The sequence below is a fragment of the Arvicanthis niloticus genome, chromosome 13 (assembly GCF_011762505.2).
Source record: "Arvicanthis niloticus isolate mArvNil1 chromosome 13, mArvNil1.pat.X, whole genome shotgun sequence".
Classification (NCBI taxonomy): Eukaryota; Metazoa; Chordata; class Mammalia; order Rodentia; family Muridae; genus Arvicanthis; species Arvicanthis niloticus.
This window is the reverse complement of record NC_047670.1, coordinates 72,229,758-72,254,263: the sequence shown is the minus strand read 5'-3', so window position 1 is coordinate 72,254,263 and position 24,506 is coordinate 72,229,758. Positions and strand designations below refer to the sequence as shown.

The 24,506-nt window shown below is 52.7% G+C and overlaps 2 protein-coding genes across 9 annotated transcripts in view; one reads left to right on the top strand and one right to left on the bottom strand.

Moving 5' to 3' along the window:
* Nucleotides 1–13,737, top strand: part of Col2a1 (collagen type II alpha 1 chain) — a 29,338-nt gene extending 15,601 nt beyond the window's left edge. For all 3 annotated transcript variants that reach the window (XM_034516543.2, XM_034516544.2, XM_076911990.1), the window contains 35 exons: nucleotides 199–243; nucleotides 335–433; nucleotides 625–678; nucleotides 1,047–1,154; nucleotides 1,462–1,515; nucleotides 1,600–1,698; nucleotides 1,825–1,878; nucleotides 2,300–2,398; nucleotides 2,765–2,818; nucleotides 3,234–3,287; nucleotides 3,581–3,634; nucleotides 3,866–3,919; nucleotides 4,070–4,114; nucleotides 4,295–4,393; nucleotides 4,641–4,748; nucleotides 5,059–5,112; nucleotides 5,557–5,610; nucleotides 5,967–6,020; nucleotides 6,312–6,365; nucleotides 6,649–6,756; nucleotides 7,232–7,285; nucleotides 7,609–7,662; nucleotides 8,387–8,548; nucleotides 8,727–8,834; nucleotides 9,055–9,162; nucleotides 9,382–9,435; nucleotides 9,579–9,686; nucleotides 9,881–9,934; nucleotides 10,047–10,154; nucleotides 10,398–10,451; nucleotides 10,879–10,986; nucleotides 11,304–11,592; nucleotides 11,975–12,162; nucleotides 12,458–12,700; nucleotides 13,162–13,737. In XM_034516543.2, coding sequence (XP_034372434.1) covers nucleotides 199–243; nucleotides 335–433; nucleotides 625–678; nucleotides 1,047–1,154; nucleotides 1,462–1,515; nucleotides 1,600–1,698; nucleotides 1,825–1,878; nucleotides 2,300–2,398; nucleotides 2,765–2,818; nucleotides 3,234–3,287; nucleotides 3,581–3,634; nucleotides 3,866–3,919; nucleotides 4,070–4,114; nucleotides 4,295–4,393; nucleotides 4,641–4,748; nucleotides 5,059–5,112; nucleotides 5,557–5,610; nucleotides 5,967–6,020; nucleotides 6,312–6,365; nucleotides 6,649–6,756; nucleotides 7,232–7,285; nucleotides 7,609–7,662; nucleotides 8,387–8,548; nucleotides 8,727–8,834; nucleotides 9,055–9,162; nucleotides 9,382–9,435; nucleotides 9,579–9,686; nucleotides 9,881–9,934; nucleotides 10,047–10,154; nucleotides 10,398–10,451; nucleotides 10,879–10,986; nucleotides 11,304–11,592; nucleotides 11,975–12,162; nucleotides 12,458–12,700; nucleotides 13,162–13,308 — 3,243 coding nt within the window. In that variant the 3' untranslated portion in view covers nucleotides 13,309–13,737. The remainder of the gene's footprint in view (nucleotides 1–198; nucleotides 244–334; nucleotides 434–624; nucleotides 679–1,046; nucleotides 1,155–1,461; nucleotides 1,516–1,599; nucleotides 1,699–1,824; nucleotides 1,879–2,299; nucleotides 2,399–2,764; nucleotides 2,819–3,233; nucleotides 3,288–3,580; nucleotides 3,635–3,865; nucleotides 3,920–4,069; nucleotides 4,115–4,294; nucleotides 4,394–4,640; nucleotides 4,749–5,058; nucleotides 5,113–5,556; nucleotides 5,611–5,966; nucleotides 6,021–6,311; nucleotides 6,366–6,648; nucleotides 6,757–7,231; nucleotides 7,286–7,608; nucleotides 7,663–8,386; nucleotides 8,549–8,726; nucleotides 8,835–9,054; nucleotides 9,163–9,381; nucleotides 9,436–9,578; nucleotides 9,687–9,880; nucleotides 9,935–10,046; nucleotides 10,155–10,397; nucleotides 10,452–10,878; nucleotides 10,987–11,303; nucleotides 11,593–11,974; nucleotides 12,163–12,457; nucleotides 12,701–13,161) is intronic.
* A 4,734-nt stretch (nucleotides 13,738–18,471) lies between these two features.
* On the bottom strand, nucleotides 18,472–24,200 carry Tmem106c (transmembrane protein 106C). 6 transcript variants are annotated; one of them, XM_034517305.2, is made up of 8 exons: nucleotides 24,039–24,200; nucleotides 23,383–23,576; nucleotides 22,167–22,230; nucleotides 21,403–21,562; nucleotides 21,177–21,317; nucleotides 20,727–20,776; nucleotides 20,186–20,239; nucleotides 18,472–19,173 (listed from the first exon to the last, which is right to left on the bottom strand). In XM_034517305.2, the coding sequence occupies exons 2-8, from the start codon at nucleotides 23,564–23,566 to the stop codon at nucleotides 19,041–19,043; spliced, it is 786 nt and encodes a 261-aa protein (XP_034373196.1). In that variant the 5' UTR covers nucleotides 23,567–23,576; nucleotides 24,039–24,200; the 3' UTR covers nucleotides 18,472–19,040. The 6 variants fall into 6 exon arrangements, with proteins under 6 accessions (XP_034373196.1, XP_034373194.1, XP_034373195.1 ...); XM_034517303.2 differs by having other exon boundaries at nucleotides 23,383–23,645; nucleotides 23,906–24,198; XM_034517304.2 differs by having other exon boundaries at nucleotides 23,906–24,198.
* Nucleotides 24,201–24,506: the final 306 nt, after the last annotated feature.

Here is a 24,506-nt window from a genome sequence, read left to right as displayed (position 1 = left end):
TTCATGCTGGCCAAGCACCTCCCACTGACATCCACGACTGTCTCCCTTCACCCATAGTCCACCCCCATGAGACATGCAGGAGGAATGTCCCTGAAGCAGACAGCACTTGACCCTGACCCCTAGACTGGGGCCTGATGGACGGAATGGTTGGGTTGGTTCTTTGCTGTTTATTTTACCACGATATCATCTTCTTGTCAGGGTAACCCAGGGACTGACGGAATTCCTGGCGCCAAAGGATCTGCTGTAAGTACCGGCCCCGGGCTGCGTCCTTAGGATGGCTTAGTCCTTCCTCATCCTCTCTCCTCATGAGCCTCTCTTCTGCTCACGCTGGCAGGGCGCTCCTGGAATTGCTGGTGCTCCCGGCTTCCCTGGGCCCCGTGGCCCTCCTGGTCCTCAAGGTGCAACTGGTCCTCTAGGCCCCAAAGGTCAGATGGTAAGAGCCTGAGATGATTGACGTGGCCTACCTACCCGCCACTCTTTTCTGTGCCCTCCCACTCACTACTACTGGAGGGTTCCGGGTGGGGGGTGAGCAGACTCCCTCCCACTCACTGCAGGAGGCTGGTGGGGGGTGAGCAGACTCTTTGGAGAGAAGCCAGTGTGAGCAGGTTTCTTTCTCTCACGTAGGGTGAGCCTGGCATCGCTGGCTTCAAAGGCGAACAAGGCCCCAAGGGAGAGACTGTGAGTATCTGCCCTCAAGACTTTGTTTTCTTTGCTGTACCTCTGCCCCACAGACCACCCTTCTGCCCCACAGTGGCCCCTTCTTCAGTCATTTCCCATCCCAGGCCCTCTCCTGTTGCTCCTGGAGAAGGGAACAAAATAGGATTGAGGAGACCTGACACAGCCTCCTCTCCCGGTTTGAATAACTTGAGTGCCAAGCCGTCTCTTTCTCTTGACCTGTTTCTGCCTCTGACCCCTATGGCCAACCCTATGGCCTTCTTGCCCAAGCCCTGAAACATTCCTAAGGCCGCTTCCTTTGCACACCAGGCCAGTGCTTTCCCCAGGGCTAGGTGGAAACCTTATACCACTTCTCTTGTGCTTATCTTCAGGGACCTGCTGGGCCCCAGGGAGCCCCTGGCCCTGCTGGTGAAGAAGGCAAACGAGGTGCTCGGGGAGAGCCTGGTGGTGCTGGACCCATCGGACCCCCTGGAGAGAGAGTAAGTTGGCGGGGAGTCTCCTTTTCGGCCACATCTGATGACTTTTCTGGATAACATGGCTCTTCTCTTCCTCACCCAACACCATGCTGTCTGCACCCTCTGTCCCAAGGGTGGCATAAAACAGTAGCTTCTTCCCAGAAAGGTGGGAGCAGGTCCTAGACACTAGTCTCAGACTCTCGGGCGGTGTCTACTGCCCCACAGATACTGCGATGGGAGGTGAAGGGGACAGACCTTGGAGCCTGGTGGGACTCCTTCCAGGCATGCTGGTGAAAAGCCATCCTCACGCCCTGCCTCTTTTTCTCCCTAGGGTGCTCCTGGCAACCGTGGTTTCCCAGGTCAAGATGGTCTGGCAGGTCCCAAGGTGAGTGGAGGAAGAGGGGCTTGGTCCCTCCCCGTTTCTCTGGTAACAGAGTATTCCACTGACTTTCTGTCTCCTCTGGTGTAGGGTGCCCCTGGAGAGCGAGGGCCTAGTGGCCTGGCTGGTCCCAAGGGAGCCAATGGTGACCCTGGTCGTCCTGGAGAACCTGGTCTTCCTGGAGCCAGGGTAAGATGGATGCTACCCAGACCCCCACACCTTTCCCACCTGCATCCTTTAAGCTGTGCTGCCTGAACTGGGAGATTTGGTGCCTGCCCCTGAATGACCTCAGTCTCTTCTCTCTCCCTAACCAAGGGTCTTACTGGCCGCCCTGGTGATGCTGGTCCTCAAGGCAAAGTTGGTCCTTCTGTAAGTCTATTACCCTGAGTGAGGTTCCTGGGAGAACAAGGGGTTATCTTTCAGGAGATGGTGGGGACAGAAAAGGGAGTTTGGGTGAAGGCAGCCTAGGACTCTGAGAATGGCTAAGAGATATATGATAGGTTTTATGGCCAGATACAACACACACACACACACATACACACACACACACACACACACACACAGAGCATTTGGGCATCTTCTAGGAGGAGGAGTGATGACAAAGATTAGACTTCTGAGCCAGGAGCACCTGCCCGTAGATGGGTCTGTGTGTGGGGATGGTCAACCCTAGATGCGTGTATACGGCTGGTACTTTGTTCCGTGCCTGTCACATAGCACACACTTGGTAAATATTGTATATGGGGAGATACGACCAGAGGGACTGTCCTGAGGATGGCATCCTGTCTTTCAGGGAGCTCCTGGAGAAGACGGTCGCCCTGGACCTCCTGGTCCTCAGGGAGCTCGTGGGCAGCCTGGTGTCATGGGTTTCCCTGGCCCCAAAGGTGCCAACGTAAGTGACAGTTTGCTCTCTCATCTCCTTTGTCTTTTCCTATATCCTTCAGAGAAAGAGCTGGGTAACCCAGGGCAGGTGACCAGTGGCCCTCAATGTCATTAAGCTCTGTCCTCCATGTCCAGCAAGGAATGCAAGTGACCTGGGGGTAAACTTGGGTACCTAACTTAAAACCCTAAGACATCAGCACTGTGACATTACATCACTGAGCCTTGTGCCCTGGAGGCCTTTGGATATAAAAGAAGGGGCTGATGTCTGGTGATCCCTTCTCTTGTACACCACAATGGGGCTTCAGGCCCCGTAGCCTAGTCTGCTTCACACCATCCTAAACCATCCAACTCATGGTCTTCTCTTCCTTTTCTTCAGGGTGAGCCTGGCAAAGCTGGAGAGAAGGGACTGGCTGGTGCTCCCGGTCTGAGAGTAAGTGTCCCCCCCCCCCCCCATTGCCTATGGCCTGGTATTGGTGCAATCTCGGTGTTGGTGGAATTCCTAACAGAAGCAGGAGGGGACACCCTCTAGACATGCACTCTGAAGTCCTTGGTTATCAAGAGTTCATTCCTATGGCTGAGCACATGTTAGGTTGTGCCTGAATCTACCCAGAGAGTCTATGGCTGCTGGTGGGGTTCAGAGGCAAGGCTGAGGTACAGAGGGAGATGTCTGTGGAGAAAGGCTGAGGCAAACGGTGGCAGCAAGAAGGAGGTGCAGGGAAGGGGGAAGCGGAGGGCCATTGAAGACCTTCGTTGATCTGAAAACCCCTGACCGAAAACTACATCTGCTGGTCTCAGGTGACACCACAGATATAAGTCATTACAACTCTTCTTCTTCTGTCCTGTAGGGTCTTCCTGGCAAAGATGGTGAGACAGGAGCTGCAGGACCCCCCGGCCCCAGTGTAAGTATCCACCCAGCCCCTCCATATAGTCTTGTGGGAGCTAAAACAAGGAACCTTGGATCCATTGAGTAATAGAGGTGACAGATGTGGATCTGGGCTAAACCATCCCAGATGAGAGGGCGTGTCCTAGGTGGCAGTGGGAGCTGCCTAGTGGAGGGAAGTGTGGGCAGATAACGGAGTTCAGGTGGCCCTCCACATGTTGGCTGGTCGGTGCAGGAAGGCTTCTCTTCCATGCCCCAGAGCCTAAGGTTCTTGGAGTTCCTGGCTTGACTCACCTTTTCTGTCTTCTGCAGGGACCTGCTGGTGAACGAGGCGAGCAGGGTGCCCCTGGACCATCAGGGTTCCAGGTAGGTGGCTGGACCAGGCTCTCTATGGGATCCCCTCCAATGTCTAGAGCTCTCTGGGCAGGCACTAAGGGTGGCAAGCCCACTCCTCTCTCTCATGGGGGACCAGGGGGTGTGTCTTCCCATGCCTGGCTCTAATTGCTATCTCCTTTGGGTCCGCCCTGTGCTGTGCCCTCCTGGAGGCTGAGGCACCAGACTCCCTTCTTTGCTAATCCATGTTACTTTGGCTTCCAGGGACTTCCTGGCCCTCCGGGTCCCCCAGGTGAAGGTGGAAAGCAAGGTGACCAGGTGAGTACCAGGCTCTCTGAGCCCCATGAAGCCTAGGAATGGCCCAGACCTGATTCCCAGCTCTCCATTGTCAAGTCTGAGCCCAGTCCTCCTGCATACGTATTCAGCCACCGTGGGAGGCATGCTCTTAAATCCTTTTTTATTCTCTAGGGTATTCCTGGTGAAGCTGGAGCCCCTGGCCTTGTGGGTCCCCGGGTGAGTGTCCTGCTGCCCAGCACTGGTGTCTCCTTGGGCCTGTCTTCATTCATTTTGGCTCATGTCTCCCAACACTGCAGCCTACCTTGGGTTCTTGGGGACCCCTACCTCTTCCCCTACCTCCTGTCTCGTCTCCACCACCTTTGCCTGATTTCAGCCTGATGTCTCTTTCTTCCACAGGGTGAACGAGGTTTCCCAGGTGAACGTGGCTCTCCTGGTGCTCAGGGCCTCCAAGGTGCCCGTGGCCTCCCTGGCACTCCTGGTACTGATGGTCCCAAAGTAAGTGAGGCCAAGTCCTGCAGGGGTCTTCCGTCTAGCACTAGGGAAGCTCACTGAGGGGTGAGAGGGAGGAGAGGGGGCACAGAAGGTGAGCCAGGAGGAACTTGTGGGAGATGGTGCTGGGAAGGAGATTTAAGGGGGAAGAGAAAGGGGAACAGGGGGTTCAGGATTCTGGTTTCCCAGACTGTATACAGTGGGGCCGAGAGAGGTGCTGCTCACTACAGACTCCTCTTGTCTTTCACCCTAGGGTGCACCTGGCCCAGATGGCCCCCCTGGGGCTCAGGGCCCTCCAGGTCTACAGGGAATGCCTGGCGAGAGGGGAGCAGCTGGTATTGCTGGGCCCAAGGGAGACAGAGTAAGTAATGGGCCTCTCCCCAAAGCCACACGTGCCAGGCTTTAGTCTTCACGCTCGTGCCTTGTACTTCTGAAGATGAGGACTATGACCATTCTTTGAGAAAATAGGAACCCCTCCCCCATAACCAACCAACCAACCAACCAACCAAACTGTTCTGCCATGGTGACCTCTTCTTCCCTGTCACCAGCTCGAAGCCCACAGAAAAGATTTCCTAGGCATGGACTGGGTGCCAGAATTTTAGCCAAGCAGGGTTGAACTGGCAACCACTCCTGAAAGTACCCACTAGGGTACCCTGTTTTCTCTCCTGTAGGGCGATGTTGGTGAGAAAGGCCCAGAGGGAGCTCCTGGAAAGGATGGTGGCCGAGTAAGTAGCTGTTGTTTACAGGACTCAGGAGCTGGAATACAGACACAGGCGTCCCCATGGGCCTCTCATACTCAGAAAAGGGGTTGGGATACTACAGGGGCGCCGGGCGGTGGTGGCGCATGCCTTTAATCCCAGCACTTGGGAGGCAGAGGCAGGCGGATTTCTGAATTCGAGGCCAGCCTGGTCTACAGAGTGAGTTCCAGGACAGCTAGGGCTATACAGAGAAACCCTGTCTCAAAAAAGAAAAAAAAAAAAAAAGAAAAAGAAAAAGAAAAGAAACTACAGGGGCTTTCCCTCTAGAGCTGGGGACCAGATGTCAGTGGGGGTTCTCAGACCATGGGAGGATATACCAAAGTCTATTGGGTATGGGGGCCCCAGAATCCCCAGGGAACCGCATGATGCTGGCCTGACTCCCTCCCTTTATCTCCATCTTTCCCCCTCCAGGGTCTGACTGGGCCCATTGGGCCCCCAGGTCCAGCAGGTGCCAACGGCGAGAAGGTGAGTTACGACTGGCCTTTGTTCCTCTGTCTACCTCCCCAGAATGTCTTCCCCTTACCTCCTACCAGACAGCCAAATGTCACTCACCAGCCATCACCCACCACTATGGTGGCAGGAGTAAAGGGTGGAGGTCCAGTTAGCATGTGACTTGTGTGGCCTATAAGGTGGGGCATTTGGCCTGGTAGAAAGGTGCCATTGGCCAAGGCCTTGAGGAGACAGATGGGATAGCTGGGACGGGGAAGAAAGCTGATGTGGAGTGGGGTCTAGGGACCCAGAGTCCCCTTCCCAACATCAGGGCTTCCTAGGTACGCTTGGCTCCTCAGGCCCACTCTAATCCCTACCTTCTCAACCCCTAGGGAGAAGTCGGACCTCCTGGCCCTTCAGGAAGTACTGGAGCTCGCGGTGCTCCGGTGAGTGTGTCCCTCTAAATCAGTCTCTCCCTGGCCCCAGGAGTGAGGAAGCCAGCTGTGCCCTCAGCCTGGCCCTGTGCCTGGGGTTAGGGGTGGAAGGAGAGAAGGCATGAAAGGCAGAGGTCACAGGCCCAGACATAGCCAGAGCTCTGGCTCCTTGGAACTCAGCTCACCCAGATGCCTTCTCTCTGGGAGGGGTTGAACATGAGGCTGGGCTGGGCAGTGTGTTCTCAGTCTGAGGAGAGCACAGAGGCAGGGGATGGGACATGACACCTCCTGGTCCTCTCACAGGGTGAGCGCGGAGAGACTGGGCCACCTGGGCCTGCTGGATTTGCTGGACCTCCCGTGAGTATCTCTGTCTACCGTACTGCCACCCATGCATGTATCCTGTCTCCACACCCAGAACTCAAGGGGGCTTTCTGGTGGGGAGTAAGAAGGGCGCGCAAGAGGGCAGTAAAGGAAGAAATGGATTTTCTTCACATTTCCATGGCAACAGAATAACCCAGTCTTAAACTCAATTTTCAGGCCCATGGTAGACGTGTACACACATACTCCCAGAACCTTTTGGCAGGACCCGGGCAGTCAGTCAGCTTGCCTATCCTTCGTCTATCCCTTCTTCCTATTACAGGGTGCTGATGGCCAGCCTGGTGCCAAGGGTGATCAAGGAGAAGCCGGACAGAAAGGAGATGCTGGTGCCCCCGGCCCACAAGGCCCCTCTGGAGCTCCTGGGCCACAGGTGAGTATTATTGAGCTCATGAGGCAGAGGCTACCAGGACAGGAGGAGGGCCATGGTAGGTCATGCAGGCAGAGTCTAACTGGGAGTCTGGTGGACACCTAGGCTATGTAGAGAGAAGTTTTCATTAGATCATGGTGTGTGAGGCATACAGGTTGGGTATTAGGTCCCCAACACTGAGTATAGGCTATATCCACTGACCTCAGACAGCCAAGACAAGCAGTCAGTCTCCCGGGGCAACAGAGAGAGTGGGTTTCCCAGGGGTTGTCTTTGTAGAAGCCTTGCAGAGTCCAACCATAGAGTCTCCCAGTGGTGACACACACAGATCTGCCTACAATAGCTTTTGTATGAGGTCCTAGTGTCAGGAAGCTGTGCTTGGACAGCCTGGTCCTCAGGAGTCCTGTGCTAAGGTTCAGACAGATGCTTACCACCCTCTCCAGGCCCACCAGACCTCATTGTCATCTTCTTCCCTTCACAGGGTCCTACTGGAGTGACCGGTCCTAAGGGAGCCCGAGGTGCCCAAGGCCCCCCAGTGAGTGAATCTCATGCAAAAAAGTTCTGGCCCATGATTTCTGCAGTGGGCTAGTTAGGTTCCGGATTCTCCACCTCCTCCCTCCCCAGCCCTCAGCTCGGCCACTCAGCTCCCTGAAGGGTAGCTGCACCTCTCGCCCCGCCCCCACGCCTGACTATGTGGCCAGGGGCAGTGCGGCTCCTTCTCAAGAGGCTCGCTTGCTACTTTGTAGCCCCCAACCTTTGTTGATTTCCCCAGGCTGAGACCTAACAACCTGATTCTCCTCTCTGCTGAGAACCTGAAGTATTCAGGGCCTTTCTCTCACCTACGCTCTGTGCCCACAGGGAGCCACCGGATTCCCTGGAGCAGCTGGCCGAGTTGGACCCCCAGGTTCTAATGTGAGTGTCCTTCCAGGTTAGATCTCACTTACTTAGGGCATGGGAGACCCAGACAGGGTCAGAGGCATCTGGAGGAATCCACCAAACATAGCGGTCAGAGGAGCTGCTGTATGGCCCTGACCGTTCTCCATTCCTACCAAACAAGATGAGCAACTGATTGACCATTGATAGCGTGGAGTAATGGAGGACCATCCAGCCTTCCTGACTGGCATGGACTCAGACTTAGTATGCTGGAAGGGTTGGCATGATGCCCTTCATTGGAGACATATTTCCCAAACATGTTCAAACATGTTCAATGCATCTAGATCCACACTCTTGTAAAAAAAAAAAAAAAAAAAAAAAAAAAAAAACCCATGATCCCCAGACTAGATAGTTGGGGGTTTGCTTCAGTGAGGGAGGAGATAAGGAAAATTCCATCTACCAACACTGAGAGTGGAGGAGGGGCTGCTGGGTGAACCGCAGGCTCAGGTCAGAGGGTCAAGGCTGGAGCTATTTCTGGAGGAATCATCATAGAGGATGAAGCTGACCCAGCAGGAGAAATTCCACATGGATGGAGAAAGACTAAGCAGGGGTGATGGAGCCATAGTTGGCTGCCCAGAGCTCTCTCCCAGGAGAGGAGACCAGGGTGGGCAGTGTGCAATGCCATGGCCCCCAAGGTCACAGTGGCCTCTGTGACTTGGGTGAGGACAGCAGGTTATCACTTTCTGTATTTGTTTCCTCCTAGGGCAACCCTGGACCTGCCGGTCCCCCTGGTCCTGCTGGAAAAGATGGTCCCAAAGGTACTCGAGGAGACACTGGCTCCCCTGGCAGAGCTGGTGACCCTGGTCTTCAAGGTCCTGCAGGACCTCCTGGCGAGAAAGGAGATTCTGGAGATGACGGTCCCCCTGTAAGGACCCTGCTAGACCCATGAGTGGCACCTGAGCTCCTCTAAGCACTGGGAGGAGGGTGCGAGGCTGTGGGGGATGTGAGAAGGGAGGATGTGAGAAGGGAGCTGTATAGAACAGACTTAACGGGTGGGAAGAGGCCAGGCCAAGCCCTGTGTCAGCTCTTTCTTCTTCTCCTAGGGTTCTGATGGTCCTCCAGGTCCCCAGGGTCTGGCTGGTCAAAGGGGCATTGTTGGTCTGCCTGGTCAGCGTGGTGAGAGAGGATTCCCTGGTCTTCCCGGCCCATCGGTGAGTGAAGGATGCTTCTTTTAGCCTGTTAGGCCAGGCCTGGCTCAGGCTCAAAAGTCTTAGCTGGGTGCTCTTGCTGCAATGGTACCCTAGGTCTTCCTTCAACTCAGCACCCTTGGAAGCATCCCTTTGTCTGCTGATTCCGCTGAAGTGGGTGGGGTGGAGCCCTGGCAGGGATGCTTAGCATGTACACTCATGGTCCTTGTCTGCATCCTTTCAGGGTGAGCCCGGCAAGCAGGGTGCACCTGGTGCATCTGGAGACAGAGGTCCTCCTGGTCCCGTGGGGCCTCCTGGCCTGACAGGGCCTGCAGGTGAACCTGGACGAGAGGTGAGCCCTGGAGCTTCGTGTGGCAGGATAATCTTGAGGAAAGGACAAACAGAGAGACCAGGACTGGGTGTACAAGAAGGGAGGGTGGATGGAAGCTTAGAGAAGGACATGTTAGCCCGAAGTCTCAGTTGGGCAGAAGTGAACAGGTCTACGCTTCAGACTAGAGTGGGAGAGTAAACAGGGAGCGGCTCTAAGTGAATCCTTATGTCCCTTGTCCAGGGCAGCCCTGGTGCTGATGGACCCCCTGGCAGAGATGGTGCAGCTGGAGTCAAGGTGAGTAACTGGTGTCTATTCTGGGGTGGGGGCTCGGGGGGGGGGGACTGTGCTGGGCCTAACACGCCACTCTGGGAAACAAAGGATCTCTGCCTGCCTCTTCTGAAACGTTCTTGGCTGAATTTGATAACTTGCTCCTATAGGGTGATCGTGGTGAGACTGGGCCATTGGGTGCCCCTGGAGCTCCTGGGCCCCCAGGCTCTCCTGGCCCTGCTGGCCCAACTGGCAAACAAGGAGATAGAGGAGAGGCTGTGAGTATCCTGAGTTCGGGGATGAAGAGAGTGACCAAGTGGTGGGGGTGTGTTCTGTGATTGCTTTCTCCTGTTTTGAACATCTAGAGGTAGCCCCTGGGTCTGGGTCTTCTGGACCCCTAGGCAGATGTGGAGGAGTGGCTTCATGTTCTGACACTTCATTCTCTGACGCTGTTCTTGCTGTTCTCTCACAGGGTGCACAGGGTCCTATGGGCCCCTCAGGACCTGCTGGAGCTCGTGGAATTGCTGTAAGTATTGGAACATCCTGTATGGAGTTCTCCTTGGAAAACGGACACCAGGTCTCAGATGAGACACACACTGGACCAGACTTGACCAAATCTGTGACTTTCTCATTCATAGGGCCCTCAAGGCCCCCGAGGTGACAAAGGAGAAGCTGGAGAGCCTGGCGAGAGGGGACTGAAGGGACACCGAGGTTTCACTGGACTGCAGGGTCTGCCTGGCCCTCCGGTGGGTGTCACTGCATGTCATTTGTCCATAAAGGGGCTGCCTGAGACCTCCCACTTTTCAGGCCCTCTGAGCTTCCCCTGTTACCCAAAAGGCTTGGGGTCTTCCTCAGAAGCCCTTGGGCTTTCTTAGTGGGTACAAGAGGAGGAGGAGAGGAGATGGGCATGTGATTGCTTCCCATTCTGAAGGAGATATATTTCTATACCCAGCTGTGTTGACCTCCGCTGTTTTTAATCTTTTCCACAGGGTCCTTCTGGAGATCAGGGTGCTTCTGGCCCTGCTGGTCCTTCTGGCCCTAGAGTAAGTGAGATGGTTTTGGGGAATGGAGTGAGCTTTTCTGCTGGGTGAGCCAAGGCCTCAGCCAGGAGATGGATGGGGATGAGCATTGCTTCTCCAGGGCACCTTGGACTTAGCAGTCCTCCCAGGAGGTACCCCAGAAAAGTGGGACTCTCTTGCACTGGGCCGTGGGCATCTGAGATTACAGTGGCTGGAAGACAAGCCTGATAAAAAGATTTTTATAAACATGACTTAGGAGGGACATGGAACTAACCTGCCAGCTCTTGGCTAAATGGAGATAGATTTAGGGAGTGTGGCTGAGCAAGGCAGGGAATCGGAGGCAGAGTGGTGTGACCAGCACCACCGGGCTGCCTACCTACACAGCCATAGCTGCTCTGCCACACTACAATGGACGCTGTTTTCTTACCATTTCCTCTCTCTTGGCCTGCAGGGTCCACCTGGCCCTGTTGGTCCCTCTGGCAAAGATGGCTCTAATGGAATCCCTGGCCCCATCGGGCCTCCAGGTCCCCGTGGACGCTCAGGAGAAACAGGCCCTGCCGTAAGTGTCCTGACCCCTCTCTGCCGTCGAAGGTATTCTCAGCATTTTATAGGACCTTTGGGACATCAGCTGACAGCTAGTGGTGAAGGTGTCCTATAGGCTGAGGGCCCGTTAGAGGGTCCCAGGGCTCATGATAGGTGCTGGGAAACAGGAGAGTCAGGGAGGCAATGGGGAAGCTGCTGTGGTTTCCCTGGCCCTGTTATCCTGTTCCCACCAAATGAACAGGAAGAGGACACACCAGCATAGTCCCAGCAGATGGACACAGATGAGGGCCTTGTCCCATGATTCCTGGCTGACATCTCTATTTCCTGCTTCAGGGTCCTCCTGGAAATCCTGGTCCCCCTGGCCCTCCAGGTCCTCCTGGTCCCGGCATCGACATGTCAGCCTTTGCTGGCCTAGGGCAGAGAGAGAAGGGCCCTGACCCCTTGCAGTACATGCGTGCCGATGAGGCAGACAGTACCTTGAGACAGCACGATGTCGAGGTGGATGCCACCCTCAAGTCACTGAACAACCAGATTGAGAGCATCCGCAGCCCCGATGGCTCCCGAAAGAACCCTGCTCGCACCTGCCAAGACCTGAAACTCTGCCACCCAGAGTGGAAGAGCGGTGAGTCCGGAGGACAGGCCCCTGCCCCAGAGAGGAACCTGCCAGCCCACCAGTATGGCCGCCTTCAGCAGCCAGGAAGACACACCCCATTGTACCTTAGTGCAAAGCAGGGTCAGATCTGGAAGATTCTGGTGAATGACCATGACAGAAGTGACTCCAGGGTGCACCCAGCTGGGGAGCTCCGCCTCCGTCCTTCTCCCTTGGCCCCCTCTTTAGCATTCCATGCAGATTTCTTTGTCCCCATGCTCTGCTGTCTGGCCCCCTTAGGTCACATGTAAGCCTCCCCTGACTAGTTTCCCAGTAGGCTGTCTGTCTCTAATAGGCAGCCTGGCCCTCAGGTCTGAGTCTGAGCCTCAAGGGATGCCATCTCTTTCTCCTGCAGGAGACTACTGGATTGATCCCAACCAGGGCTGCACCTTGGACGCCATGAAAGTTTTCTGCAACATGGAGACTGGAGAGACTTGTGTCTACCCCAACCCGGCGACTGTGCCTCGGAAGAACTGGTGGAGCAGCAAGAGCAAGGAGAAGAAGCACATCTGGTTTGGAGAGACCATGAACGGTGGCTTCCACGTGAGTGCCCGGTGGTCTAGGCTCAGCTGGCCCCTCAGGTGTGCTCTTCCCTCTCTTCCAATGCTTTAGTTCCTTTCCCACATCCTCTGCTGCTGGTCCTTTGGGCTTTAGAGGAAGGAAAGAGGAGAAAGTATTTTCCCCATTAGAGATGATGAAGAGGTCCTCTGAGCTTGCTCCACACCTGCCCCAGCACCTGACAGATGCTCTGAGCCCCTAACAGATGAATGCACCATTAGCCTCTGACCCCAGAAGATGGTAGGGGCCTGGTCTCACACCCTCACCCCTCTGCCTACAGTTCAGCTATGGCGATGGCAACCTGGCTCCCAACACTGCTAACGTCCAGATGACTTTCCTCCGCCTACTATCCACTGAGGGCTCCCAGAACATCACCTACCACTGTAAGAACAGCATCGCCTACCTGGACGAAGCAGCTGGCAACCTCAAGAAAGCCTTGCTTATCCAGGGTTCCAATGATGTAGAGATGAGGGCGGAGGGCAACAGCAGGTTCACATACACTGCCCTGAAGGACGGCTGCACGGTGAGTGGGGCTGCCTGGAGTGGAGCTGAGTTCAGCCTGTGACAATCGTCACGTTCCTATAGTGACGGGGACTCATCAGAGGCTTGAGTCAAGGGGGCATGTGGGAGCCAAGCTGAGTGGCAGGAAAGGGGGAGGGGCAAATATGTATTGGCTTGTCCACTTCTTCATTCAGAGGAAATAAAGATGCTGGCACACTTACTGACTCTTAGAGAAGTATTCATAGAAACTAGCATATGAGAGGAAAGGCTATCACAGGCAGGAAGCCCTTTGTGGGAAAGAGGGAGACAAGTAGAAGAGGGCTCTGTCATTAAGGAGACAATTGGAGAGAGCTTGGGCAAACAGAAAGTCTAGTGAGCCACCTAGTGTCATTCCCACCCTGTGGTTGCTTAGTTTGGGGGTGCTGGGCATCTGGTCCTTGCTGTAAGGCATCACCTGAATAACACTCCTCCTTTTCTGCCTAGAAACACACTGGTAAGTGGGGCAAGACCGTCATCGAGTACAGATCACAGAAGACTTCCCGCCTTCCCATTATTGACATTGCACCCATGGACATCGGAGGGCCTGAACAAGAATTTGGTGTGGACATAGGGCCTGTCTGCTTCTTGTAAAACCCTGAGCCCTGAAAACAACACAATCCATTGCGAACCCAAAGGACCCAAATACTTTCCAACCGCAGTCACTCTACGACCTGCACTGAATGGCTGACATGACCTGATACCCAACATCCTCCCCTCAACAGTCCGGACTGTGCGCCCCTTTCTAAGAGACCTGAACTGGGCAGACTGCAAAATAAAATCTCGATGTTCTATTTATTTATTGTCTTCCTGTAAGACCTCTGGGTCAAGGCGGAGACAGGAACTATCTGGTATGAGTCAGACGCCCCCCGAGTGACTGCTCCCAGCCCAGCCAGAAGATCCCTACAGGTGCTGGGCGCAGGGACTGTGTGTCCTACACAATGGTGCTATTCTGTGTCAAACACCTCTGTATTTTTTAAAACATCAATTGATATTAAAAACCAAAAAAATCATTGGAAATGATACCGTGACTCGTGTTTTGTTCTTCTGGTTATTTTTTACCAGTCCTTGGCCCTGTATGCGTGCCCAAATATGGTCCCAGGATTGTCTGTGGACCTTACAATCCAGATGCTGAAGACACACTGCCTGGTTTGGTGATCTCTCACACACAGAAGACCTGCCTTTCTTGTAAACTTAGGCACTTTGTGGAATCCAGTGATGACCAGAAACCAAGCTATATGTGTTAGCCTTGTGCTATGGAAACAAAACACCTGATCTGGGTTGAATAATAAGGAAAGCAAGGTTTATTTTGGCTCACGTTTTTGAGGGCCAAAATGATACAGAAGAGGATTAGAAAATCAGTCTCTCTCTCTCTTTCTCTCTTTCTCTCTCTCTCTCTCTCTCTCTCTCTCTCTCTCTCTCTCTCTCTCTCTCTCTCATCTCTCTCTCCCTTTCTCTCTCCCTCTCTCTCTTTCTCTCTCTCAACAAAACTAGGTATTGATTTGGATCTTAGGGGAGGTAGCAGGTCATAGCAGGCACACAGGTCAAAGACATTGCTCATGCTGCAAGCCAGGAAGCAGAGGAGGAGGGAGAGACCAGTGTCCTACAGACCCTTCTGAAAGTCTGTCCCGTGACCTGAGGACCTCCCCTCAGCCTAACTTCTCAAGGTTCCACCGCTTTAGAGCATCATGCTGGGAGCAAGCCTCAGCACACACACCTTTGAGGGACACTACACTCAAGCGTCCGATCCATTGTTTGGGAAGTCTGAGGGTTGACTTTGTTCTTGAGAGTAAACAAGGAGCGCACTTCTCTAGCCAGCTGGAGAAAAGGCAGGGTACACTGAGACCTTAGTGTTGGGGAGTTGGGGGATGCTCCTTGTGGAAAGTAGGGTAGAAAGGGGAAACAAAAGGAGAGGGGAGTAAATCCCCAGGGGTCATTGACACAAGCAATCGGAAGATACCTTCAACTTTCTGTAAGCTTCTGGGGCAAGGAGAGGAAAAGGTACAGGCTCCGCCCCTGCCTCCTTTGCTCCGCCCCTGCCTCCTTTGCTCCGCCCCCTAGTTCCCCTTGCCTGGCTCCTGTTCACCATTCAGAGCTCAAAGCTGGTGTGAAATGAGCAGAAATAAGCACACCGTTCCCTTCTCCACTAGAGGCACAGGGTGGTGGGGATGTGCGAAGTGAACAGGAGATACATTCCATGACAGCGGTATTTTGGGAAATGAATTTCAAAAGATACCTGGTACATCTCATAAACAAGACAGTCACGCTTTTCTCTGACCCCTTTCCCGGCCTGCTCTCTTCTTTTAAAGCTGCACTCCTTTCTTAAAAAAAAAAAAAAAAAATTTAGAAAAATAAATAAAAAGAATTGAGGGGAAATTACTTGAATTCAAAGTGTGATGTAAAATTAATTGAATGATGCGCTGGTACCAGGGCGAGCTCATTTCAACCAAGGAAATGAACCGGTGTAAAGGGAGTAAAACGCAGGATTGGGTCTGGGAGGGTAGCCCAATGGTAGAGAGCTTCCCTAGACACTCAAAGCCCTCTGGGGTTTGAGTCCCAATGCCATATGCACCCTCCCACGTAATTATAACTACTTCACAAGAAAACAGAAGCAACCTCTATCTATGGAGAGCTGGTGCTGGCAAAGGGAGGCTCAACCGCCAGGTGGGCACTTGTGAGGCTTAGACAGCAGGCAGAGCAGAAGACCTGCTGAGTTCACACCTAACCTGTCAATCAATCTAACTGGAGAATCAGAACTCCCAGGCTCATTCCACTACCCTGGACAGGAGGACAGGACGACAGACGGTGGTGACTGCTCTGAATAAAACATCCAGCAGATCCTGACACTGGCTTAGAGCTCTGTGGGAAGCCATAGAGTATCTGAGTAATTCCTTGTAGCCTATCCAGTTCCTGCCCAGGAAAACCTAGACAAGATTGGAACTGCTTCTCAATGAGTGGCTGGTGAGGCGCTGCAGGAGACTGCCCTTTTAGGGGAGTCCAGGGAACGTGCACTGCTTGGCCTCTTGCTCTGCATCCCAACTTGGCCCAGTGAGGAATGTGGAGTCAACCAGGATTATTAATAAATCCTGGATTCCTGATGCCCGCTCTCCAGGCAGAATAATGCATCAGGGAAATTCCCAAGCCAGCAGATGAGAGCAGAGGCCTACCGGTCACCAGGGCTTCATCAGGTTATGTTTCCATGAGAGCAGAGGCCTACCGGTCACCAGGGCTTCATCAGGTTATGTTTCCATGAGAGCAGAGGCCTACCGGTCACCGGGGCTTCATCAGGTTATGTTTCCATCTTGCAGTTCTTTGGATGAGGAGCCAGATGTCCAAGCTCTAGCTAAGACTTTCAAGTTCCTTGGTTGCTCAGTAAAGCTATGGACAGTTCCTGAAAGATTGATCCCCCACGCCCCTATAACTGGAGGAGCATGGTATCTTCAAGGGAGTGGAGAATCTTATTTATAAAGAAAAAGAAAGATTATTCTGCTCAGAGGAAACAGTCTATGGCTTGCTGATTTATGCAGAACTCTTAACAAGCAGGCAGATTCTTTAAATGAACTGTTGTATACTTTGGACTGGAACCCCCAGGATACCTGACAGAGATCTTGAAGGTCCTATGGGGGTAGGGTAAATAGAAAGGCAGAATAACCCCTGGAGATAACTGTGGCCTATATGGGACCTGGTGAGCATAAGTGGCTTGTGGCAGTTAGAAATCCCTACCCACGAATGGACAAAATGTGTCAGAAATTGCAACCTGTGTACATGGCGCAGTCCGTACACAGTGCAATTAGTGCATACAGTGGCCCTCAGTGCTCTGAGGACAGTGGAGATATATCAATGGAGATTTCTGTATGTGGTGGGTCTTCTGTCAGGTGCTGGCATCAGCAGTGTGAGGTGGAACAAGGACAGTGCAGGCAAAGCTGCAGGGAACCAAGGTGCTTGGCCTGTGAGGGCCAACACCTCAAACCCCAGAAGCCACATTAAAAAACCCGAACAGGCCATGTTCCAGAGGACCCCGTATGGGTTCAAGTCCCAGCACCCACATAGCACCTCATGATCATCTGTAATGCCAGTTGTAGGGGACCCTCCAGGATACTGAATATGTGTGGTGACAGGCAAAATACTCATGCACATAAAATTAAAAACAAAACCCAGGTATTGTGGTGCTGGAGTAGTCAGGCAGATCCAGGGTCCCCTGGCCACCCAGCCTTGTCCCACACCGTGAGCGCCAAGTTAGTGAGAGACTGTATCTCAGAAAACAAGACAATGCCTGAGGAGCAATACCCGAGGTCAGCCTTTGGCTTCTACATGCATAACATCTATGTGTGCATGCACGCACACACACACACACCTAGGGAGAGAGAGAGAGAGAGAGAGAGAGAGAGAGAGAGAGAGAGAGAGAGAGAGAGAGAGAGAGAGAGAGAGAGAGAGAGTATGCTAAACCATGCAGGGTATCCTAAAATGAAGTTTAGGATGCTAAGAATGTGAGTAGATCTGAGAATTTGAAGCATTAGAGCAGAATCAACTTTGCATGTTTGAAGGTTTCAATTGCTCTCATTTGGTCTCAACTGGGTTTTACGGTAATATCAAGCAGATGTTACGAAGGCACACAGTCATAAAAGTGATCCAATACTAAGTTCTGAAATGAGTAGCCTTCTCAAAACTGTAGAGAAAACGTTTCAGAAGCTATTTTTTGTAAGTGAGAAAAACCAGGGACTGAGTAGATGGCTCAGTTAGCAAAGTGCCGGTCACAGAAGCATGAGACCATGAGTTCAGGTCCCAGCCACCCGTGTGAAGACTGGGCATGGTGGTGTCCACCTATAACCCAGCACTGGGAGGTAGAGACAGGTGGACCCCGGAGCTTTCTGGACAGACTCTAAACAACTGGTGACATCCAGATTCAGTGAAAAACCCTGTCTCAGAAAATAAGGTGGCAAGCAACTGAGGAAGACACCTGACATCCCATGGCCTCTATGTGCATGTACAGACAGACAGACAGACAGACACACACACACACTCTCTCTCTCTCTCTCTAGAAAGGGAAATGGGAAAACTGAAGAATTCAGTGTCAGCATTTTGTTGTATGCGGGGTGTATTCCATTTTTAAGGATGTCATTTTAAAAAATGGTGTGCTTGATCGGTATCTGTCATTGTCACCGGTATGTGGACACATCAGCAACCCAATTAACATAGTTATAGTGCTAAGCCCAGCTTTTGGTAACTAGATCATGGTTGTTATCAGCAGACTAGTTATCTTAGTTTGAAGATTCAAAGAGTGAAGTCATTAGGCAAATACTGGAAACGAAGCCAAGAGAATGGGAGGGGGGAAGACCTAGGATTAAGCTGCATTGCTGCCAGCTGAGCGCTGGACCTTGCCACTTCCTGTCGGGTTAGAGTGCAGAAGGGCTGAAGATACCTCCAATCAGGTCTTCATACTGTGCCTGAGGAGTCTGGTAGAGGTGGTTGCTCCTTGCTCCTCCCGCCTCCCCCCTCCCCGCTCCCTGCCGCAGTTTCCTTCCTCGGCACCTCTGCCTGTCCTTTCCAGCCTCCAGGGGGCACTGTGTGCTCTGATCTGCTGCCAGGCACACAGGACAGTGAGGCTGCTCGGAAGGCGCTCCCTGGGGCAAGGAAGACAGAGTTGGAGTGCCCTCTCTCTTCCCTCAGCACACCCTGAGGGGTCCCTTAGGAAACAGCTCTTCTAAGTTTCTCTCACAGGTGCCTACAAAAGCATAAGGCAGTCAGAGATAGCACGGATCAATCAAAAGCAGGGTTTATTTTTCTATCAAATTCCCGATCTATATCCAGCCAGTGGATCAAAGCTCCGTCAAGCCCTTCAATAGACCCTTGGAGGGAAACTGTAATCACTTTGTATGGGGAAGGAAAAGAGATGCCAAAACCTTTCCAGAAAGCCGGGGGGTCGGGTATTAGGGAGCAGAGGCAAAAGCAGCCACTGAGGGGCTCGTGTCCTAAACACCCTGTCCTGCTGGTGCTTCTCTCACTCACTCCACACAGGTCCAGCGGCACTAGCATCCTACCTTCTAGTTACTCTGCTCTGAAAACCTGGAACCCCGGTTCATCTCAACTTATAATGACTCAAGAGCAGCCAAAGAATCTGAACTCAATTCTTCAACCTGAGGTTGAGTGCTAACTGTTTGCCAGGCACAGAGCAGGCACTGGGCAGCCCGTGGTTCTGTTAGAAAGGCGCCTTTCCCCTAAGTGCAGGAAGATGTTTCCTGTGGGTTGAGAGAGCAGCAGCCTCCTCCTCCTCCACTTATATCATACAGATGCTGGGCTAGCCACAGGAACAGATGCTAGACTTCCTTCTACAGGTGTGGCCCCTGGGGAACCGGGACCAGGCTCTGAACAGCTGTAGAGTTCTCCCCACAATCCACGTAGTGTTGTGTCTCTAGGGTACTCTGGGATATGTGGCCAATGTACGAAATCTTCACAGAAGTCCTAGCAAAAAGAAAACCATGAAGAGACTCAAAAAACAGGAAACACTACCCAGCTAATTTCTTACAAGCTGAAGGGATACCGCCCACCTGGGGCCCAGGTCTACAACCATGAACTATATTCATGGTTATATAACCAGGAGGCCAGAGGACCTTTCTGGTTATTTAAGAAATCCTGTGTCATGAAGTGACCTTCCGGATCAGTGTTTCTTAACCAGGAAAGATATTACCCCACGGGGGTGGGGGGGCTTCTGGCAACATCTGGGCACCTTTGGGTCATCACAACTCAGTCGAGCAGAGATGAGTGCTCCCAGCAGCAAGCAGGGACAAGGGATACCATTCCTAAGCACCCACCATCATTGACAACAAAGAACTCATGTCAATGGTGACAAAGCTGAGAAGCCTCACTCAAATCCTCAGATTTCCAACGTCAGCACTAGAGTCTCTCTCACCTTTACAGTGAAGAGCCACAGTCCCAACACTAGCATCTCTGTCACCAGAGAGTAAACACAGTACTTACACCATGAGAAAGCTGGGCCGTTCTTTACTCTCAAGGATTCTGACAGGATTACTCGTTTAGTTAAACTAGAACCCATTTCATGCATGCTGTCTCTTTTAACTTTTTTTAGAAAATAGTTTTTATGTGTTTAGGTGTTTTCCCTGCATGTGTGTCTGTACACAATGTGTATGTGTGGTACCCACAGAGGTCAGAAGAACACATTGATCCCCTGATACTGGAGTTACAGACAATTGTGAGCTGCCACATGAACGCTAGGAATCAAACCTGGGTCCTCTAGAGAAGCAACTAGTGCTCTTAACCATCTCTCCAGACACAATGTGTAAGTCTTCACTGGGGACCTGGCAGCCTGTGCAGGGTTCTGGACTCGGTCTGCGGAGGCTGAGCCACAAGGCAGGTGAGAGGTCTCCTGCTAGCCACTCGCCTCCAGCGACTGTGGGAAGCTCTCAAGTGGCCCAGGCTCAAAGCGAAAGGCCTCAAGAGAGGACCATAGACCTACCTCATGAGGATCACAATGTTGTGTACCAGGATGGCAGGGAGTGTGCAGTAGAAGCTGTGGGTCGCAAACACAGAAAGAGGACACAGTCACTTGATTGAAAACAGAGCAGCACAAGAACAGTGACATCTCGCAGGAGATTTAGAGGGCAGTGTGGAGTTACACTGTCAAACTACGTGGGGTAGTTTCTCTTCTCTTTCCCATGCCTACCCTTCAAACCCAAATACTGCCAAGGACCGCTGGTTCTGAGCCCTGCAAAGTGTCATCCACAACCCTCCACACTACACCCCCTGCTTTTTAAAGCCGTCGTCTATTTACACGCTGGGGCTTGGGAATGTTTCTAGAGGTTAATGCTCTCTTTAGAAAGCCCAGGACTTCAGTCACGTCACAATGACGTCTCCTCCCCAAACCCCTGCAGAAAGCCAAAGCTAGGGAGTCCACAGGCCAAGTCTGGGGCTTCTGGCAGAGTCAGGGACACGATCAATCCAGGAGGACTCTGAATCTCTCTGGACAGATAGCACAAGACAGAGAACTTCGTCCTTACTACACATAGGAAGACGGTCCTCCTACTTCAGCCTTCACCGTAAAATTCACCTGAAAATAAAACAAGACTCGTGTCAGCCTGTGATAGGCAAGCTTGTCATAACAGCATTAATGGCATCAACCCACAATGCTGGACCATTCTTCCATCACATACTAAGCATCTTCCTTAAGCAGCCTAGGAGCCTGGAGTAACTACCTCAGGCCCCTCCCCTAGAGGTCTCAGGCTATAATCCTACCTCCTTTTGATTTGATGACTCTCTTCCTCTTACCAATTCTTTCACTGTCCAAGTGCAAAAATGCTAGCCGTTCCTGTCCCTTCCCAACTGTCCACCATTACAGAGTCCGCCAGGTCTTCCCTGGGCAGAAGGGAGGAATGGGAAGAACCACAGCATCCCCACAGTACCTACTCTCCTCTTAGCATGTGGGCAGAGGCCTGTCAACGACGACCTACCAGGTGCTCACTCCGAGGGGGAATGAGCGAGACGTTCATGGTCGTGTATGAGCCTACCACGGCCTTCATGTACTGAACCTGGCTGAACAGGTTGGTCACAGCCACAGGATAAAAGTTGGAGTTCCTGATCTTCAGGGTGGCCTGGAAAGGGTAAAGGAGGAGAGTTAAGTGTCCCGGTGCAAGGCTGGCAAGTACACAAGGCAGGAAGCGAGGCCCTACATCTCACCCTGACATCGAGGACCACAAGGGAGTCCTGCTTATTAAACGTGACTTTCGCCACTTTGATGCCATTATCATCCACGAGGACCGAGTGCGGAAACAGAAAGAAGAACACCAAGCCAGATGCCAGGAGACACAGCAGGACCGACAGGAAGACATACTGTTTCCTGCAAACGACAGTACAGGGCCACGGTGGGCCTTCAGATACCGGAGCCTAAACAGTCATAATTAATGCAAAACTTAAACAGGGGAAGGAAGCATACAGAATCAGGAACCACAGGCTGGGCACAGAGCCACAGGGCAAGAGAAGGCCCTTCAACCCTTCTAACTCCATTTTGCCCTCCAAAGAGAAACCGCTGTTTTTATCTCCTACACACGTGCTCATCTCCCAGGACGGCCTGCTTCTCCAATCCCTTCCCTTCATTTGACCCTTAAGATGTTTCTAGCTTCAGGTTTCTTTGCCCAGACTATAACACAGACAGGGACATTTCACTTAAAAAGTCTAGAGGCAATGGGGAAGGCTAGGCTATAGTTCAGTGGAAAAGTGTTTGTCTCTAGTAAGCAAAAGAGCCTGGATTCAAGTCTCAGTATCACCAGTAAACAAACAAACAAACAAATAAAATGGTAACCATAAATAAGCAGATAAAGAAAATAAGGAAGTGGGGCAGATACAAGAACAGACACCTTTCTCAAATAATTAACTGGTATTCTTTCATAGAGAGGAGTCAGGAGCAGAAGCAGGTATTAGCAGATGAGAGCTGGCCAACTCACGTTCTCTGAGGACGCAACCTCTGGTCACTGTGGGGGATCAAAGCCACCAGCTCATTGACTTGCTCTAGAAAAGCAGCAAAGACTCACTCTGTAAATCCCACGTATGGGTCGCTGCCAACTGCCACAACAGAGGTTCATCTGGGATTAGACACTGAAACGTACATTTTTAGTCGAATGAAGAAGAAACGGGTAAATGTAGAAGTAGGAAAAGAAAACCCGGAGGGAAAAAAAGAAACAGATAAACCTACGGAGAATGCCACAAACTACAAAACCTTCTACCAGCGCTGTGGGGTGGTGGCACTGAGACTGGGGGAGCTCCTGCCTTGGCCATCTTTGACAAAGTCACAGAACGTCTCAAAGCCAGTCTCTTCTCATTTGGAGCTTTGCAGGGTGTGATTTCCAAGGTTCTTAATAGCTCTAAACTTTGTGACTTCCCCAACTTTGAGGGTCAACTTGGTCACAATTGTTGCTACAGCTAATCTGGGCCCTACTCCTGAGCCCACTGCCACTCCCCACCCCCTGGTGTTCTGCTGACTGGATACCAGAGGCTACTGTTCACTGGTGACATTTTGGTAAAGAAGCTTCTAGAATAGCTCTCCCACAATGCTGTGGCCGTCCTTATGAGCAAAAGCAACAGAGAAACATCCTTGTCAATAAATCCCACAGCAGAGAAATAAATATTCCAAACCAGAGAGGGGCTGAGTACTGGTGAACCTAGAATGGCCTGGGAAGACGTCTCAGTGGGTACAGATGAGATTAGGTTGTGAGTGATTTTCTTAACTGGGTTTACTTAAGTGGGAAGACCCTCCCTAAATGTGGGTGGCACCCATTTCATAGGCTGTGTCTCTGAATGAAAAGGGAAGGGGAAACTGGGTTACATGCATTCTCCTTGCTGGCTGTTTCCTATGAATATGATGTGATACAGGCAATCTTAAATTCCTGCTCTCGTGACTTGTCCTCGGTGATGGATTGTGACCTGGAGCTGTGAATCAGAATAAACCTATCTCCTAAATTGTTTTTGTCAGAGTATTTTATCAGAGCTACCGGAAGAAGGGAAAGAGTTCCAAGTGTAAGATAAAAACAAAACAAAACACAAACCCCTGCAGCGTGCCTGCTTATCAGGTCAGCTGAGCAGGCTGCAATTCGGAGCGACTCTGACTATGGCTGGCTGATATGGGAGCTGATACCAAAGGCTTTTGGGGTGGCAACGTCTCACCTGCTGGGATGTAGCCTGCTCCCTGGCAGGTGTGACAGGTGATGCTATTTCTCCCAGTGAACTCCACATAGGGAAACTGAGCGATGGCTTCCTCCTGATCTCTACCAGCCAGCAAGTCCTCCGGGTTGTCATCCTTCTTTCGTTGACAAAACGTGAGGGCAGAGGAGGAGTGCTGAGACCCCATGTGTCATCTCCTACATGGGGTGGGGGGGAAATGGGAGTGGAGGTGGTGAGCGCGTGTTAAGTGTCCATGTGGGGCCGCTCTAGGAAAAAAAAAAGAATCACTTCCACAAGAAGTGAAAAACACTGAGTGAGAAGCTGTTGCTCTAAGTGTGTGCCTGTGTGCGCAACACCGGCAGTTCCTGCCGCGGCCCTCATTTTGCAGCAGTGTCCTGCGTCCTGTCTCCTCCCACCCCAACCCCTCACCCCGGAATGGGACGGCCCTCGCAGGATTAGGCTCTCTGCCCGGGAGACCCCATCTCCCCTCGTGCTCCCCCACCCCACCCCGCCGCTTCCTCCCCACCGTTTGCAAACTCAACAGGCTGCACCTCGGACAAACAACAGGCGCCCAATTAATTAAAGGCCTCAGCGATCCCCATTCTCCTCCACTCCCAGCCGAGGAGGGAAGCTCAGGTCACGTCCCCGCAAAAAGCCACCTTCCGAACGCGTCCAGGCCTCCGAGGCCCAGGGAACGCGGGCGCCCCCGGACCTGGGGCGCGCCGACTCCTGGCAGTGACTCCCGGGACCACCCCTCCCTCCACCTGCCGGCTCCAGCGAGTCCTCAGCGCGCCTCCGCCCGTGCGCAGGCGCCGAACGGCAAGCCCGCCGGAGGACCCGGGCGAGCGTCTGCGCCTGCGCTCTGAGCTCCAGCGCGTCTCTCCCGGCGCGCAGCTGCAGCGCACCTAGCCGCCGGTAGAGGGCGACAGAGAACAGCGGCGGTGCTCGGAGACAGAACGACGCTCCTCTGTGCCCCAGATCTAGAGCTTTCGGATCAGAGCGCTTCTGAGCAGGAGGTGGACGGCCAAAGCCATTTTCTCCGCACAGGGACTCGGAGTGTAAAGAAACCCAAACCCCAGAACCTGCCCTAGGTCCCGGCAGAGGACCTGAGTGCCTAAGAGCTTATG